The sequence below is a fragment of the Oncorhynchus nerka genome, linkage group LG15 (assembly GCF_034236695.1).
Source record: "Oncorhynchus nerka isolate Pitt River linkage group LG15, Oner_Uvic_2.0, whole genome shotgun sequence".
Taxonomy (NCBI): Eukaryota; Metazoa; Chordata; class Actinopteri; order Salmoniformes; family Salmonidae; genus Oncorhynchus; species Oncorhynchus nerka.
This window is the reverse complement of record NC_088410.1, coordinates 100,760,719-100,778,296: the sequence shown is the minus strand read 5'-3', so window position 1 is coordinate 100,778,296 and position 17,578 is coordinate 100,760,719. Positions and strand designations below refer to the sequence as shown.

Here is a 17,578-nt window from a genome sequence, read left to right as displayed (position 1 = left end):
TCAGTAGTGAGAAGAGGGAAGCCCTCAGTAGTGAGAAGAGGGAAGCCCTCAGTAGTGAGAAGAGGGAAGCCCTTTAGTTTAGGCTACCGATAGATGCTGATGTCAGTCAAAATTTAGAATCAAATCAAATCCAACTTTATTGGGGGATTTTTCCATACACATGGTTAGCAGATGTTATTGTGTAGCAAAATGCTTGTTGAGTCCCGTTGTAAAGCCTAAAGGACACATGGTTAGCAGATGTTATTGTGTAGCAAAATGCTTGTTGAGTCCCGTTGTAAAGCCTAAAGGACACATGGTTAGCAGATGTTATTGTGTAGCAAAATGCTTGTTGAGTCCCGTTGTAAAGCCTAAAGGACACATGGTTAGCAGATGTTATTGTGAGTGTAGCAAAATGCTTTTTGAGTCCCGTTGTAAAGCCTAAAGGACACATGGTTAGCAGATGTTATTGTGAGTGTAGCAAAATGCTTCAGAGTTGAGTCCCGTTGTAAAGCCTAAAGGACACATGGTTAGCAGATGTTATTGTGAGTGTAGCAAAAGGCTTGTGAAATGCTTCAGAGTTGAGTCCCGTTGTAAAGCCTAAAGGACACATGGTTAGCAGATGTTATTGTGTAGCAAAATGCTTGTTGAGTCCCGTTGTAATGCCTAAAGGACACATGGTTAGCAGATGTTATTGTGTAGCAAAATGCTTGTTGAGTCCCGTTGTAATGCCTAAAGGACACATGGTTAGCAGATGTTATTGTGTAGCAAAATGCTTGTTGAGTCCCGTTGTAAAGCCTAAAGGACACATGGTTAGCAGATGTTATTGTGAGTGTAGCAAAATGCTTGTGAAATGCTTCAGAGTTGAGTCCCGTTGTAAAGTTGAGTCCCGTTGTAAAGTTGAGTCTGTAAAGTTGAGTCTGTAAAGTTGAGTCCCGTTGTAAAGTTGAGTCTGTAAAGTTGAGTCTGTAAAGTTGAGTCCCGTTGTAAAGTTGAGTCTGTAAAGTTGAGTCTGTAAAGTTGAGTCTGTAAAGTTGAGTCTGTAAAGTTGAGTCCCGTTGTAAAGTTGAGTCCCGTTGTAAAGTTGAGTCCCGTTGTAAAGTTGAGTCCCGCTGTAAAGTTGAGTCTGTAAAGTTGAGTCTCGTTGTAAAGCCTAAAGGACAAAACGAGGATTCACTTACAATGTATTCGAGGCTTAAGTGCTCTAAAGTTTTACATTTCTGAAATATCACAGACCTGACGAAAAATGCAACAACTCCTACAAATATACTAAATTATGTGAAATATCACAGACCTGACGAAAAATAATCCAAATAGTAATTGCTACAGGCAATCAGAAAGAATGTGTCTTTTACTCAGCATTACAATTTAATATATTAATTTAGGCTTGGCCTATTTAGCTATTTTGCAGCATAAATCTATAATTGTCTGCGTAAAGCTGACTGACTCACTCATTTGTGGTTTTGGATCAAAATAAATAAGTACCAACATATGGTTTTTAATAAAGAAATGTTTTGACCAAGTTACTCTGCTTATGTTGTGTGTCTGGTAAATTATTTGTGAAATGGTGGTTTACAATGAAGAATTTAAACTAAATAAATCCAATCCACCACATAATGAATAATAAATCGTCAGAATACGTGTTGCAAGCTCTTTTTTTTTGTACGATTTTATTTTATATTTTTAGACAATAAAAACATACACTATTAAGTTCCCCAGTTTCTGTGTTGTTGTGGGTTTGTATGTGTGTGTGTATTTCAGTAAATGGAATTCTGGATTCTTCAAACAACTGATTGGTCGACCCCATCTGATTGGAGCTCTGAACCCTCCCGCTTGTCGAGGGAAACTTCTTCAATCACCAACTCCTTCTCCAGCTGGATAAAAACCAGTGTTCAGGAGCGAGAACGTTTCTTTAATGTCCTGTGTTGGTTGTTAGTCCGTGAACATTTTGTTGGAAGTATTTTGTAGCAGCTACTTCTGAGGTATGTGTATGACAATAGGACTCAGTGCTTTTGATTATTGAAATGGTTCACTTTAAATGAGTAATTATTCTGTTTCATTTGTTCCCAGGGGGGGAAGGCACCGTGGGAGTGCTTAGGCAAGAGTCCTGTGGGCATACATATACCCGTAGAATGTACTCTGTCTATGCACACTGGGTAAAACCTGGGGGACCACCCCCTGTATTTTGGTTAACACGCCAGGAGGTGCTAAAAGATTAGGTAAAGTAGTTGGTAGTTAAGGTAGGAGATGGGACTCTTGAACTTTTACTTCCTTTGCCTTGGTTCTGTCCAGCCCCATTTCCCCACATATATTTGTACAACTGTAGATGATGTGTTTTGATTTTTAGAATACAGTTCTCGGTTTACTGTAGTGATGGACAGCTGAAGGCATTTTGAAAACATGTTTACAAACACTTGTTTATGACAAGTGTAGTTAGGATGTGAACTCTGCAAACAACGTTTCCACTCTGAGAAAGAGAATGGTAAATTACTGTAATTAATACATTCATTCAATACATTGGAATACAAAAAAAGCCATGCGCCATGATGGGCTATTAGCAGAATAATATACTTTCGCCAAGTAGGAGATCAAGGAGGAGTCCAAGAAGGAAATCAAGTAGCAGTTTAAGGAAGAGTCCAAAAAGGAGACTATGAAGGAGTCCGAGGAGGAGTTTTTAAAATTTTTATTTCACCTTTATTTAACCAGGTAGGCTAGTTGAGAACATGTTCTCATTTACAACTGCGACCTAGCCAAGATAAAGCGTAACAATTCAACACATACAACAACACATGGAATAAACAAAACATACAGTCAATAATACAGTAGAACAAAATAAAACAAAAGGTCTATGTACAGTGAGTGCAAATGAGGTAAGTTAAAACCAGTTAGAGCTAGGCAGAATACTGCCCCCTTTGGAGGAATTGCGTGCCCATAGTAAACAGAAAAAAAATCTGTCCAAAATTGCTAATATATGCATATAATAATTATTATTGAATAGAAAACACTCTGAAGCTTCTAAAACTGTTCAAATTATGTCTGTATGTAAAGCAGAACTCTCAGGGCAGCCATTCTCCCAAACTATCTCTGTCAGCAGTGAAGTTGGGCCAACTTTGACGTCATCGCCCCCACCCTTCCCAACCAGCTACGGATCTGGGAACAGTTTGTATGTCTTCAGCGAGGTGTCTCCTAACAATAGGGCGTTTCTTCGTGAAAATCACGCGCTCTCTCACCCTTTGGCGGGCTAAAACATTCGGGTCACGCGAAAATACATGCACTCTCATGCGCACGTCGCGTCTGGAGATCCCTTTGTTCCAGGAATCGTTACACGATGTGAGTTTTTCTGTTCGAGTTGAGAATTGTTTTGCACGTTTAGAACATCCTAAAGCTTGATTCTGCACTTAGTTTGACCAGTTTAGTCGACATGTAATTTTGAAGTTTTGATGCGCAACTCCTGGAATTTTTGCTGCATTTCAGCCGGAATTTGTCGCGTTTGATAACCCAAAGACGCAGACTTGAAAGCCAAACTCTGTTTTTGGTAAGTATGACTCCTTGCAAGACTTCTGATCGAAGACCATCAAAGGTAAGGGAATATTTATGTGGTAATTTTGTGTTTCTGTTGACTCCAACATAGCGGAGAAATATTGCTAATGTCTGAGCGCCGTCTCAGATTATTGCCTAGTGAACGAATTCTGTAATGTTAAAAATAAATGTAACACAGCGGTTGCATTAAGAAGCAGTGTATCTTTCTAACTATATGTAGAACATGTATATTTAGTCAAAGGTTATGATGTGTATTGCTGTTATCTGGTGGAGTAATAATAATAATTTCTCCGGACATTTTAGTAGCAAACATTTATGGATATAAATATTATTACATATTATTGAAAAAAACATAAATGTACTCTATTACTGTCATCTGATGAAGATTTTCAAAAGGTTTTGAATTATTTTTTCTTTTAATCCTGCGTTTGTGATTACATATTTTGTTCGACAAAATGGCTATTTAAATTAGCTGTGTCTTTGGTGGTGGTTTGACATAAATATGTGCTATGTTTTTGCCGTAAAACATTTTAGAAATTTGACTTGCTGGGTAGATGAACAAGGTGTTTATCTTTCATTTGAGCTATTGGACTTGTTAATGTGTGGAGGTTAAATATTTCTAAGAATATTTTTGCATTCTGTGCGCCACCTTTTGAATTGAGTGTGGGGGGGGGTGCCCTTGGGGAACATGGTAGCATGATGTCGGTAAGGAAATAAATGGGCCATGGTGGCGAAGTAATTACAATATAGCAATTAAACACTGGAATGGTAGATCGGCAGAAGATGAATGGGTTAGGGTTAGGGTTAGTGCAGGTGGGATGCAAAGGAGCAAAATAAATAAATAAATACCAGTATGGGGATGAGGTAGATAGATGGGCTGTTTACAGATAGGCTAAGTACGGGTGCAGTGATCTGTAAACTGCTCTGACAGCTGGTCCTTAAAGCTGGTGAGGGAGATGTGAGTCTCCAGCTTCAGATGATTTTGCAATTCGTTCCAGTCATGGGCAGCAGAGAACTGGAAGGAAAGGTGGCCAAAGGAGGAATTGGCTTTGGGGGTGACCAGTGAGATATACCTGCTGGAGCGGGTGCTACGAGGGGGTGCTGCTATGGTGACCAGTGAGCTGAGATAAGGCGGGGCTTTACCTAGCAGAGACTTGTAGATAACCTGTAGCCAGTGGGTTTGGCGATGAGTATGAAGCGAGGGCCAACCAACGAGAGCGTACAGGTCGCAATGGTGGGTAGTGTATGGGGCTTTGGTGACAAACGGATGGCACTGTGATAGACTGCATCCAGTTTGTTGAGTAGAGTGTTGGAGGCTATTTTATAGATGACATCACCGAAGTCGAGGATCGGTAGGGTATGTTTGGCAGCATGAGTGAGGGATGCTTTGTTGCGATATAGGAAGCCGATTCTAGATTTAATTTTGGATTGGAGATGCTTAATGTGAGTCTGGAAGGAGAGTTTACAGTCTAACCAGACACCCAGGTATTTGTAGTTGTCCACGTATTCTAAGTCAGAGCCGTCCAGAGTAGTGATGCGGGTATCGATCGATTGAAAAGCATGCATTTAGTTTTACTTGCGTTTAAGAGCAGTTGGAGGCCACGGAAGGAGAGTTATATGGCATTGAAGCTCGTCTGGAGGTTAGTTAACCTGTTGCTTCTACTCGGGACGCTTGCGTCCCAACTAGAGCTCTGGAAATGCAAATGCACTACGCTAAATGCTAATAGTATTAGTTAAAACTCAAAAGTTCATTAAAATACACATGCAGGGTATCGAATTAAAGCTACACTCGTTGTGAATCCAGGCAACAAGTCAGATTTTTAAAATGCTTTTCGGCGAAAGCATGAGAAGCTATTATCTGATAGCATGCAACACCCCAAAAGACCCACAGGGGACGTAAACAAAATAATTAGCATTTCGGCGTTACACAAACCGCACAATAAAATAGAAAACATTCATTACCTTTCACCATCTTCTTTGTTGGCACTCCTAGATGTCCCATAAACACTATTTGGGTCTTTATTTCGATTAAATCAGTCCATATAAAGCCTAGATATCGTTATATGTAGACTGTGTGATAAACGAAAAAAACATTGTTTCAAAACGTAACGTCATTTTTTTAAATTCAAAAAGTCGACGATAAACTTTCACAAAACACTTCGAAATACGTTTGTAATGCAACTTTAGGTATTAGTAAACGTTAATAAGCAATAAAATTGATCAGGAGGCGATGTAAAGATCATTAGCTGTCCGTCTGGAAAAATGTCCGGCTAGAAACTCAACGAAAATATCCGGTCCTAGACCGGATTAGATACGGTGTCCTGCATGTGTTTGACCAAGAAAAAACTCGAAGGGAAATGACAAGACTCTAGACACCGTGTGGAAGCTGTAGGTACTGCAACCTCAGTCAATTAATTGTGGTTCACCTTTATCAATGGGATCAAGTAGCGCATGGATATATTTTCCCATTTTCAGTGATCAGTTTTTCCTGTGCTTTTCGATGTAAATGCCGTTCTGGTCGAGGAGGAGATCGAGGAGATCAAGGAGGAGTCCAAGTCGGAGATCGAAGAGTCCGAGGAGGAGTCCAAGGAGGAGTCCAAGAAGGAGTCCAAAGGAGGAGACCATGAAGGAGACCGAGGAGATCAAGGAGAAGTCCAAGAATGAGAACAAGAAGGAGATCAAGTCGGAGATCAAGTCGGAGTCCAAGGAGGAGTCCAATAAAGATATCAAGTAGGAGATCAAGTAGGAGAACAAAGGAGGAGTATAAGAAATATTAAAATATATATATATATTAAACACAGTCAAATACATTTGTGAATTCAAACTCTTTAGCCGACATGTTGCAGTTTATTCATTGTTTAATTATTATTGTGATAATTGTGTTGTTTACTGTATAACCTGTTAGTTCATATGCCTTGACACCGTGGTATATAGGCCTAAAGGCTGAGACAACAATAAGACTGAAGAAAAAATTAAATAAATTCAACCACACTTTTTGTTTTATCACAAAACTGGATAGCACCTGGATAGCAACCTCTGTCCTGTGAAGTCCACAAATCATATTGAATGTACAGTAACCTACAGCACGGTCAAGCACGTTAATGTTCCCCCATATCTTCGGACCACTTATCACCACTATTGATTTAGAACCACAGAGAGTTAACCGCAAGTCACAAATAAAACAGGAGCTGCCTCCACTGTTCCAGCACTATTTCAACTTCAACATTTCCACATCATCAAATCACCTATATGCATAGTCTAATACAGTGACAACTAAAAGATACCAAAAACAATTTAGTCCAATCAACGTAAGCTGGGTTCGTGCAGAACATGTTGACTCACCCTACTTGTAGAGAAACGCCATCCTCCTCTCATGTTGACGAAACAGTCTATCTTCCACTCATCGGCAACGTTAGCTAGTTAACATTAGCCTTCTACATCTAGCTACATATTGAACTTCCATCCTCTCAGACCAGGGGCACAACAATGTAGGAATTTTATAGTCTTGCCATTATAATCATTGACCAGTATGGAGAATTAAGTAAAGTCCAAATCCCTATCTCCATCCATGGCTAATTTAGGGAAAGGCTGGCTAGCTAGCCACCGGGGAACGACAGCACAACGAGATGCAACAATTCAAGTTTTTCTTGACGTCCATGACGTTGGCTCTCAATGGGTTTTGATAGGAGTGACGTCAAATCCAAGCTGGGACCATTCACAGTTGAGCTCGCTCAGTTTAGCTCGACGCTGATTGGCACATTTTTTATTTATTTTTTTATCAAGGGAGGCCCGATGCTCTCTGATAGGCACAAAGGCAATATTTAGCAATGGGATTTTTTTTCTTCTTCTCCCGGGTCAATTGGCCAGCGGCAATTTTACTTATCAGCTTTTCAACAACAACAACAACAACAACAACAACAACAACAACAAACTGACAGAAACCCTGACACACACATTCTGGGCTAACGCTGAGGATAAGATGCATGTCTATGAATAACATAGCACAGGAAGGAGGGAGGAAATTAAAATGGCAGCCTGGTGGAGATAGAAGTTGATTTATCCTCTGTTGTTCTGCTACGATGGCGTTCATACTTTCTGTCTGAATTGCCCATTGGTAATGGATGGAGTGCAGAGACCAGACTACTGGGTCTATTTATCACTGAGAGTAAATATAGGTAGAATGGCTCTATTTATCAATGAGAGTAAATATAGGTAGAATGGCTCTATTTATATTGTTAACAATGTTAGTGAGGAGGAGGTGCAGGGGGCTGGCTGGCTGCTGGGAGGTTGTAATGAGGGACACTGTCTGTGGGGAGGAGGAGGAGGTGCAGGGGGCTGGCTGGCTGCTGGGAGGTTGTAATGAGGGACACTGTCTGTGGGGAGGAGGTGCAGGGGGCTGGCTGGCTGCTGGGAGGTTGTAATGAGGGACACTGTCTGTGGGGAGGAGGAGGAGGTGCAGGGGGCTGGCTGGCTGCTGGGAGGTTGTAATGAGGGATACTGTCTGTGGGGAGGAGGAGGAGGAGGTGCAGGGTGCTGGCTGGCTGCTGGGAGGTTGTGAGGGACATGAGGGGACACTGTCTGTGGGGAGGAGGAGGAGGTGCAGGGGCTGGCTGGCTGCTGGGAGGTTGTGAGGGACACTGTCTGTGGGGAGGAGGAGGATACTGCTCTGTGGGGAGGGAGGAGGAGGAGGTGTAGGGGGCTGGCTGGCTGCTGGGAGGTTATAATGAGGGATACTGTCTGTGAGGAGGAGGAGGAGGTGCAGGGAGCTGGTCAATAACCAGATCTCCTCACACACGATCTGTGGCTCAAATTCAAGTCCCGCTGAGACTGTTCAGCCAGCCATGGAACCATCTCACTGGGTTGATAAATGTGTGATCTCGATTGCGTCTCTCTCTTTTAGAAGTAGCAGACAACAATCTACTTTTTAGTGGGCCGTGTGTTGTGTTCATGTCTTTACCTCTATTTTCTATCTATCTACTCTATTTGTTTGAGAGGAGGCCAGAGCAGGCCAGGCACTACTGTAAAGCATCCAATAATGTGTGGCTTTAGTAAATGTAGGTTTAGTAAATGTGGGTCTAGTAAATGTGGTTCTAGTAAATGTGGGTCTAGTAAATGTGGGTCTAGTAAATGTGGTTCTAGTAAATGTGGGTCTAGTAAATGTGGGTTTAGTAAATGTGGGTTTAGTACATGTGGGTCTAGTAAATGTGGGTCTAGTAAATGTGGGTTTAGTAAATGTGGGTTTAGTAAATGTGGTTCTAGTAAATGTGGTTCTAGTAAATGTGGGTTTAGTAAATGTGGGTTTAGTAAATGTGGGTTTAGTAAATGTGGTTCTAGTAAATGTGGGTTTAGTAAATGTGGGTTTAGTAAATGTGGGTTTAGTAAATGTGGGTTTAGTAAATGTGGGTTTAGTAAATGTGGTTCTAGTAAATGTGGGTTTAGTAAATGTGGTTCTAGTAAATGTGGGTTTAGTAAATGTGGGTTTAGTAAATGTGGGTTTAGTAAATGTGGGTCTAGTAAATGTGGGTTTAGTAAATGCTACACTACTTGTACTTTCCTTCTTTCCTGTTCTCACCCAGACACTGAAACACACTGAAACACACACTGAAACACACTGAAACACACACTGAAACACACACTGAAACACACTGAAACACACACTGAAACACACACTGAAACACACAGAAACACACACACACTGAAACACACTGAAACACACACACAGTATGGAGCATCATAACCTCTGCTTCAAGTATGGCGACAACATGAGACAGAAACAGTTAGTTAGGCTATTAGAGACAGAAACAGTTAGCTAGGCTATTAGAGACAGAAACAGTTAGCTAGGCTATTAGAGACAGAAACAGTTAGTTAGGCTATTAGAGACAGAAACAGTTAGTTAGGCTATTAGAGACAGAAACCGTTAGCTAGGCTATTCTTCCTTCTAGCCAATCCCCAGCACTCCCATCGCCTCTCATTCTTATCCAGAGTAACGTGTGTGAGTGTGTGTGTGTGTGTTTTGTGTGTGTATATGCACTTAAGTACGTGTGTGTGCGGCATAATTGCATGTGTGTGTGTGTTGGGTGTCATTGTGGGACAGTATATTGTCCTGGGTGGTCATTATCTTGTGTGGCAGTATATTGACCTGGGTGGTCATTATCTTGTGTGACAGTATATTGTCCTGGGTGATCATTATCTTGTGTGACAGTATATTGACCTGGGTGGTCATTATCTTGTGTGACAGTATATTGACCTGGGTGGTCATTATCTTGTGTGACAGTATATTGACCTGGGTGATCATTATCTTGTGTGACAGTATATTGTCCTGGGTGGTCATTATCTTGTGTGACAGTATATTGTCCTGGGTGGTCATTATCTTGTGTGACAGTATATTGACCTGGGTGGTCATTATCTTGTGTGGCAGTATATTGACCTGGGTGGTCATTATCTATTTATTTATTTTTTACCCCTTTTTCTCCCCAATTTCGTGGTGTCCAATTGTTGACTCATCTCTACAACTCCCGTACGGGCTCGGGAGAGACGAAGGTTGAAAGTCATGCGTCCTCCGATACACAACCCAACCTAGCCGCACAGCGCGCATCCAACCAAGAAGCCAGACGCACCAATGTGTCGGAGGGAACACCTGGCAACCTTGGTTAGCGCGCACTGCGCCCGGCCCGCCACAGGAGTCGCTGGTGCGCGATGAGACAAGGACATCCCTACCAACCAAGCCCTCTCTAACCCGGACGACGATAGGCCAATTGTGCTTCGCCCCATGGACCTCCCGGTCGCGGCCGGCTACGACAGAGCCTGGGCGCGAACCCAGAGTCTCTGATGGCACAGCTGGCGCTGCAGTACAGCGCCCTTAACCACTGTGCCACCAGGGCAGGCCATGGGTGGTCATTATCTTGTGTGGCAGTATATTGACTTGGGTGGTTGTAGGTTATTAAATAATATCAAACTCAAACGTTTATATTTTCCTGTGATGAAGACATGATGTCTCATGGTATTGTGGGGTATGCAAAATGGGTCAACTTTGAGCACCTCTTATCTCCTGAATATTTTGGCATTCAGGTCCAAAAAGTCACTTTGAGCACTTGGCAAATATGTATGGAAAGTTTTGTTCAAATAAAAAAATGGGAGTGGTCAAAAAAGGATTGAAATCAAATGTAAATGACCCTGTTATCAGCAGTAGAAATCATACAGTCCATATCGCATCTCAAAAACAACCAGCTGACCCATCTCTGTTTCCGTCTTCGCTAGCATATCATATTATATCTCGTAAAGATTTGAGTATAAACACAACACAACACACTCACCCCTAATCTTTGGCCACAGACACGTGATAATAACAAGGTAGAAGACATGTACCTCTGCGGTCCAAGAAGCTTTATTAACTAATATGAATTTATTAAGTAAGATTTATTAACTGATTGAAAAAGAAAGGATGCGATAGAGAGAGAGAGAGACAGAGAGAGAAAGTAGAGAGAGGAAGTAGGGAGAGAGAGGAAGTAGGGAGGGGGAGAAGGGTGTTGGGGTACGTGGTGATAGAGGAAGTAAATAATTCCAGTTGGAAAACAACAAGCTGTCTATTTTGGAAAGTCCTTTTCAATCTAGCGACACATTTACCATAACTTTAGTTAGTTGGCACTTTGTCGCTCAATATTCTGTATTTTTCAGTTGTTGTGTAGCAACCAACGTGGCTGAACGTCAATAAGAAACGTGTTCAACAGCGACAATCCCCTCTATCTCCTCTCATCGTAATCACAGCAGGTCTGCTGTTCAACCGTTCTGCACATGTACTGTGTTTTCTCTTTATACTTTTCTTTGTAAATCGACAGCGAAGGTGTTCAACAGGGTTACAGTGGGGGTTTCAAATGACATTTTCTCTATCCTACTTTCTTCTATAAAGGGTTTATAGATCTGATTCTGATAAAAATCTGACTTGCTATAAAAAATAAAATTAAAATAAAGATGTACAATTATGGCTGATTGATTTTATGTTTCTAGACATCCATAACAGTAGATATGCTTTATTAAAGGGTACAAGACGTGCTAAGAGGGACAGCTCTATCCTGTTTTGTTTTGTTATAGATATTCCCTCTGTGTTGGGTTACAAAATTCAGGTAACATTTCATGAATTCCCTGATTTTTTTTCCCAGAAATCCTGGTTGGAGAATTCCCTGATTTCCTGCTTATTCCCCCTCGTAATTCCAGGAATCTTCAAATCTGGATTTCTGAAAAACCACGGCACTTTGGGAAAGACACCCTAACCTAGTGTCTCTGTTTCTCACTCAGTATGCAGGCTCCATGCAGCTTTACTCCTCTGAAAAGGCAGTCCAGTCAAACCTGTCTGGGCCAGTTGAGTTTATGCTGGGTTTTCATTTCTCTGCTCTCTTTCGCTGTCTTGCTTTCTGTCTCCCTGCCTCTCTTCCTGTCTCTATTTCTGTCTCTCTGCCTTTCTCCCTACTCCCTCTCTTTATCTCTGCTGCCTTACCGCTACAATGAGAGGCAGTGTCTAACTCCCTGCCTGGTGGGTAGCCAAACAAACCTTCTCTGGGAGTGGGGTGGAGTAGAGGAGGAAGGTGTTGGGTAGAGGGAAGGTACAGTAGAAGATGGCTGTCTGTCTGGTGTTATGGCACAATGGGTGAGTCAGAAGACTGAGGTGATGGGGTGCCTCAACTAAAAACCACCCTTAGCCAGCCGTGCTACACCTCTTTGATTGGCTCCAGAAACATCACATGCTTGTTGTTACTGACCTTGCGGCCTGGGCCCTCTGTGGTGCTGGGTGGGGGGGAGGTCAGGATCGAGGACTGGTCGTTGGCGGGGCTGGGGGTACCCGGCGGCAGGGGGTGCTTGCAGCACCAGCAGTGGCAAGGGGTCAGGTAGAGGTACATGAGGACCAGGACGAGGGTCGTCACGCACCCTATGAGGGTCGTAAACCCCGTGTTGAAGGGCTCGGCCTCGTCGTGCCGCATCAACACCGTCACGTTGACCTCCCATGACTCGTTCTTCTTGACTGCGTCGAAGACCTTGCACCAGTACACGCCGGAGTCCTCAGCCTGCGCTGATACGATCTCCAGGCTGCCGTTGGCGTGCATGCGGAGAGTGCCGTTGTTCTCCGGCGGAGCACCGGCTCCATGGTGAGGTGACACCCACAGGTAGGTCAGGTGCTGTCCTCTGAGCGTGGTGTGACAGTCCAGAACCACGCCATCTCCTTCGTACACCAGCAGGCTGCCCTCAGGCTCCCTGACAGCTCCAGCCACTGCCGAACTGCAGTTTAAGTTCAGTTCAAAGAAGCGTCTGTGCTGGAAAAACTTAACGGAGGCCTTGCGTTCCCCGTACACCAGGCAGGTGTATTCCTCACGAAAATCCCTGACGGAGGTGAATCCCTTCTGTTCCCAGCGCCGGAACATATTGTACATTTCGCACTCGCAGATCAGGGTGTTGTTGTGGAGGAAGAGTCCGCTCTGCAAGGCCGCCGGCAGGGTCTCGATGTCCACCAGGGGGAGTTTGGACATGCTGTTGGAGGACAGGTCCATGGTGGCCAGGAAGGGGTGGCTGTCCTCCTGGATGGAGAAGAATGGGAAGTCCGTGAGGTGGTTGTGGCTGACGTAGGCCTTGCGCAGGTTGCTGAGCGCCGCAAGGGCCTTGCTCTCCACCCGAACGATGCGGTTGTTGAAGAGCAGCAGTTCCTCCAATCCTGTCAGCTCCAGAAAGTAGTGCACCTCCACTTTGTCTAGCTGATTCGACGACAGGTCCAGTTGCCGTAGCGATCTGCTGTTCCGGAAGGTTCCGGCCTCGAGGCATTTCAGCCGGTTGTGAGCCAGGCGGAGGGACTCCAGACGGGGCAGCGCAGCAAAGCTTCCCTCCTTCAACTTAGTCAGGTGGTTGTGGTTGAGGTCCAGGGTGGTGATGTACGCATGCAGCTCAGAGGGCAGCGCCTTCAAACCCTGGTCGGCGCAGCTGAGGATGTCGGAGCAACACAGGCATCCCTTGGGACAGCTGCTGATCTCAGCCTCAGCCTCACTAGCCCCGACCTCAGCCCCATCCTCGGCCTCAATAGTCCCGACCCCAGCCAAACAAGCTCCGAAACTGGCCTCAGCCCCAGCCTCAGCCCCAGGTCCGGCCTCAGCCCCAGGTCCGACCTCAACCCCGACCTCAGTCACAGTCTCAGCCCCATCCCCAGCCGTGACCTCAGCCTTAGCCCTGACCCAAGCACCGACCCCAGAATCAGCCCCGACCTCAGTCCCAACCCCAGCCTCAGTCACAGCCTCAGCCCCAGCCTCAGGCACAGCCTCAGCCCCAACCCCAGCCTCAGCCCTGACCTTAGCCTTAGCCCTGACCCAAGCACCGACCCCAGAATCAGCCCCGACCTCAGTCCCAACCCCAGCCTCAGTCACAGCCTCAGCCCCAGCCTCAGTCACAGCCTCAGCCCCAACCCCAGCCTCAGCCCTGACCTTAGCCTTAGCCCTGACCCCAGCCTCAGTCACAGCCACAGCCCCAACCTCAGCCTTAGCCCTGACCCAAGCACTGACCCCAGAATCAGCCCCGACCCCATCCTCAGTCACAGCCTCAGCCCCGACCCCAGCCTTACCCCTGACCCCAGCCTTACCCCTGACCCCAGCCTCACCCCTGACCCCAGCCTCATCCCCGACCTTGGCCTCAGCCCCAACTCCAGCATCAACCCAGACCCCAACCCCAACCCCGGCCTCTGCTCCGACCCCAGCATCAGCCCCTATCTCGGCCTCAGCCCAGACCTCATCCTCAGCCCAGACCTCAGCCTCAGTTACCTGCTGTTGCAGCAGCAACACTAGGAGGAGAGGGTTCAACACCAGCACCAAAGGGGCAGCTACACCCTGAGACCAGAACATGGCGCCGATGGGACGGGAGAGTGGCCAGAGTGTCACCAGGCGTGGAATCTGTACGTCCGTCCGTGGGGCTTGGTTTGGTGCACGGTCTCTGTTTTGGTGAGTGTAAAGTCTCTCTATGTCTCAATAGGAGTTTGGTTAGTGCTTTCTCTCTCTCTCTGTCTCTCTCGGTCTTCCTCTCTGTTTCCAAATGGGGGTGGAGTTGGGAGTTGCTGTACTGTTTCAACAGGAGCTTGGATTGGTTGGGGAATATAGCAGTTACAGCCGTAGATTGACAACTGCCATAACGGCCTGCCTTTCCACTTGGCCGGAAAAACAGAGAGGAGAGAATAACTAGTTCAATAGCCTCAAAGGTCACTCAGTCCCTGCCCTGGTTGGGTTTGGGCCTCAAAGGTCCCTCAGTCCCTGCCCTGGTTGGGTTTGGGCCTCAAAGGTCCCTCAGTCCCTGCCCTGGTTGGGTTTGGGCATCAAAAGTCACTCAGTCCCTGCCCTGGTTGGGTTTGGGCCTCAAAGGTCACTCAGTCCCTGCCCTGGTTGGGTTTGGGCATCAGTCCCTGCCCTGGTTGGGTTTGGGCATCACTCAGTCCCTGCCCTGGTTGGGTTTGGGCCTCAAAGGTCACTCAGTCCCTGCCCTGGTTGGGTTTGGGCCTCAAAGGTCCCTCAATCCCTGCCCTGGTTGGGTTTGGGCATCAAAGGTCCTCAGTCCCTCTGGGTTTGGGCCTCAAAGTCACTCAGTCCCTGCCCTGGTTGGGTTTGGGCCTCAAAGGTCACTCAGTCCCTGCCCTGGTTGGGTTTGGGCATCAAAAGTCACTCAGTCCCTGCCCTGGTTGGGTTTGGGCCTCAAAGGTCACTCAGTCCCTGCCCTGGTTGGGTTTGGGCATCAAAAGTCACTCAGTCCCTGCCCTGGTTGGGTTTGTTAATTTCATGTGACTGAAAGATGAGGGGAATACAATGATCCCTGACGAAAAGCCCATGATCATTATTTGGCTCTGGGGATGTACTGTACATCTGCATCACAGCTCAGTGATAGCTGAAAGGGGATTAGGGTTAATGTACATCTGCATCACAGCTCAGTGATAGCTGAAAGTGGATTAGGGTTAATGTACTTCTTCATCACAGCTCAGTGATAGCCGAAAGTGGATTAAGTTTATACTCCTCACCTACTCAAAGTCCATAAATATCATGTCTCATTAAATCCACTCCTGGAACTTTTGCTGTGGCAGTACTAATCAGACACCCTGTTTAAACTGTACCCTGGTCTGACGACTTCCTCTCTCTTCAGAGCTATAATAAAAACACGTGGAAAGGCTGCTAGAGTCCTACTGGAGTCCTCTCTCTTAATGGTCCTCGGTAAGCTTTATAGACAAGCAATTCCGTTGTAGTTCTTTCTCCGTTTAGAAGAATAATACTTTATTGTCCATTTCTTATCTTTACGGTCCACGGAAATGGACAGTTGTAGTTCTCTTGTGAGCTGAAGAAATCAGCTTTAAAGAGTCAACTTATTGTCCGATACAGTTCATCTTAGCTTTTTTTTTCTTTTTCTGAAAAATGTAACACCTGTTTTGATGTCACCACCATGTCTGGGGAAGCCGTAGTCCACTGCTGTCTCCTCACCACCATGTCTGGGGAAGCCGTAGTCCACTGCTGTCTCCTCACCACCGTGTCTGGGGAAGCCGTAGTCCACTGCTGTCTCCTCACCACCGTGTCTGGGGAAGCCGTAGTCCACTGCTGTCTCCTCACCACCGTGTCTGGGGAAGCCGTAGTCCACTGCTGTCTCCTCACCACCGTGTCTGGGGAAGCCGTAGTCCACTGCTGTCTCCTCACCACCGTGTCTGGGGAAGCCGTAGTCCACTGCTGTCTCCTCACCACCGTGTCTGGGGAAGCCGTAGTCCACTGCTGTCTCCTCTCCTTTTTCTTTACGTTATAATCTAATGTCCTTTTATCCAGTCAGACGAGTCACTAGCCCAGCTGCCTGCGACTGATAGTACGGGCACAGAGAGAGCGAGGGATGGGTTTGGAGAAAAAAAAGTCACCATTCTGTCCAGCCCACTTAACACATTCATATAGCCAGCTGTACAGACAGGCAGTTCAGGTTTCACTCACCCCTCTCTCTCTTGGTCAATACAAAACAATCTTCTCTCTCCTTGAGCTGACGGATGATTTATCGAAACGAAGCCCAATATTATTTATAGAAACAGCCTCCTCGGGAGCCCAGTATCCGTTATAGAAAAAAAGACTCATTCTCCTTGATAGTCGGCAGGTAACCTCCAACCAAAAACCTCCAGAATCTTCCGTCCTCCCATCTTCTCCTCCGATCACACAGGGAGGAGTCTTTAGAAAATATAAGCCGCACACTCTGTGGGAATTAACTTAATTAATAATCGAGTCCATCGTCAGGGTTTCATCTGAGACACCGGTGTCCAAAAGAAAAGTTGTAAAACTAGTTGAGTATTTTCCTCTGCTCAGGTTGTCTGTAGTATGCTACAGTTTAGGATGATGATATGCTGTAGTATGCAGTGAAGCATCTATGATAGGACAGGTTGTCTGTAGTATCCAGTGAGAAGACTGGAGGGTTGTGACTTCGTCTCTGTGTGGCTACTCTGCGTTGTGTCCGTGTGGAGCTTCTTCTGGTCCTATCCCACCGCTACACTACGCATCTGACTCTCTCTCTCGCGCGCTGTCTTTCTTGCCGTCTTTCACTCTCTCTCTCTCTCTCACTATCTCTCACTCTCTCATTTAATCCTGCCTGCGTTTGAGTCTGTCCCTCCCGCTTTCCACCCCATTCACTGTGAAGTTTGACTGCTCTCTCCCTCAGCCTCATATGGCGCCTCCTTCCCTATCACCCGCTCACTCTCTCTCTCACTCTATCTTGCTCTTTCTCTCACTCTCTCTATCTCTCTTGCTCTTTCTCTCACTCTCTCTCTTTCTCTCCCTCTTTCTCTCTCTCAATTAAATTCAAAGGGCTTTATTGGCATGGGAAGCATATGTTTACATTACCAAAGCAAGGGAAATAAATAATAAACAAAAGTGAAATAAACAATCAGAAATGAATAGTAAACATTACACTGACAGAAGTTCCAAGGTAATAGAGACATTTCACATGTTATATTATGGACATGTACAGTGTTGTAACAATGTGCAAATATTAAAAAATCAATTAACATAAATATGGGTTGTATTTACAAAGGTGTTTGTTC

At 45.4% G+C, this 17,578-nt stretch overlaps 1 protein-coding gene across 1 annotated transcript in view; it reads right to left on the bottom strand.

Moving 5' to 3' along the window:
- LOC135559861 (uncharacterized) overlaps positions 1 to 17,578 on the bottom strand; it is a 49,353-nt gene that overhangs the window by 18,642 nt on the left and 13,133 nt on the right. Inside the window, exons 3-5 of the mRNA XM_065000749.1 lie at positions 16,661 to 16,712; positions 15,954 to 16,295; positions 12,270 to 14,323 (exon numbers count right to left, since the gene is read on the bottom strand). Of these exons, the coding sequence (XP_064856821.1) occupies positions 12,270 to 14,323; positions 15,954 to 16,295; positions 16,661 to 16,712 (2,448 nt within the window). The remainder of the gene's footprint in view (positions 1 to 12,269; positions 14,324 to 15,953; positions 16,296 to 16,660; positions 16,713 to 17,578) is intronic.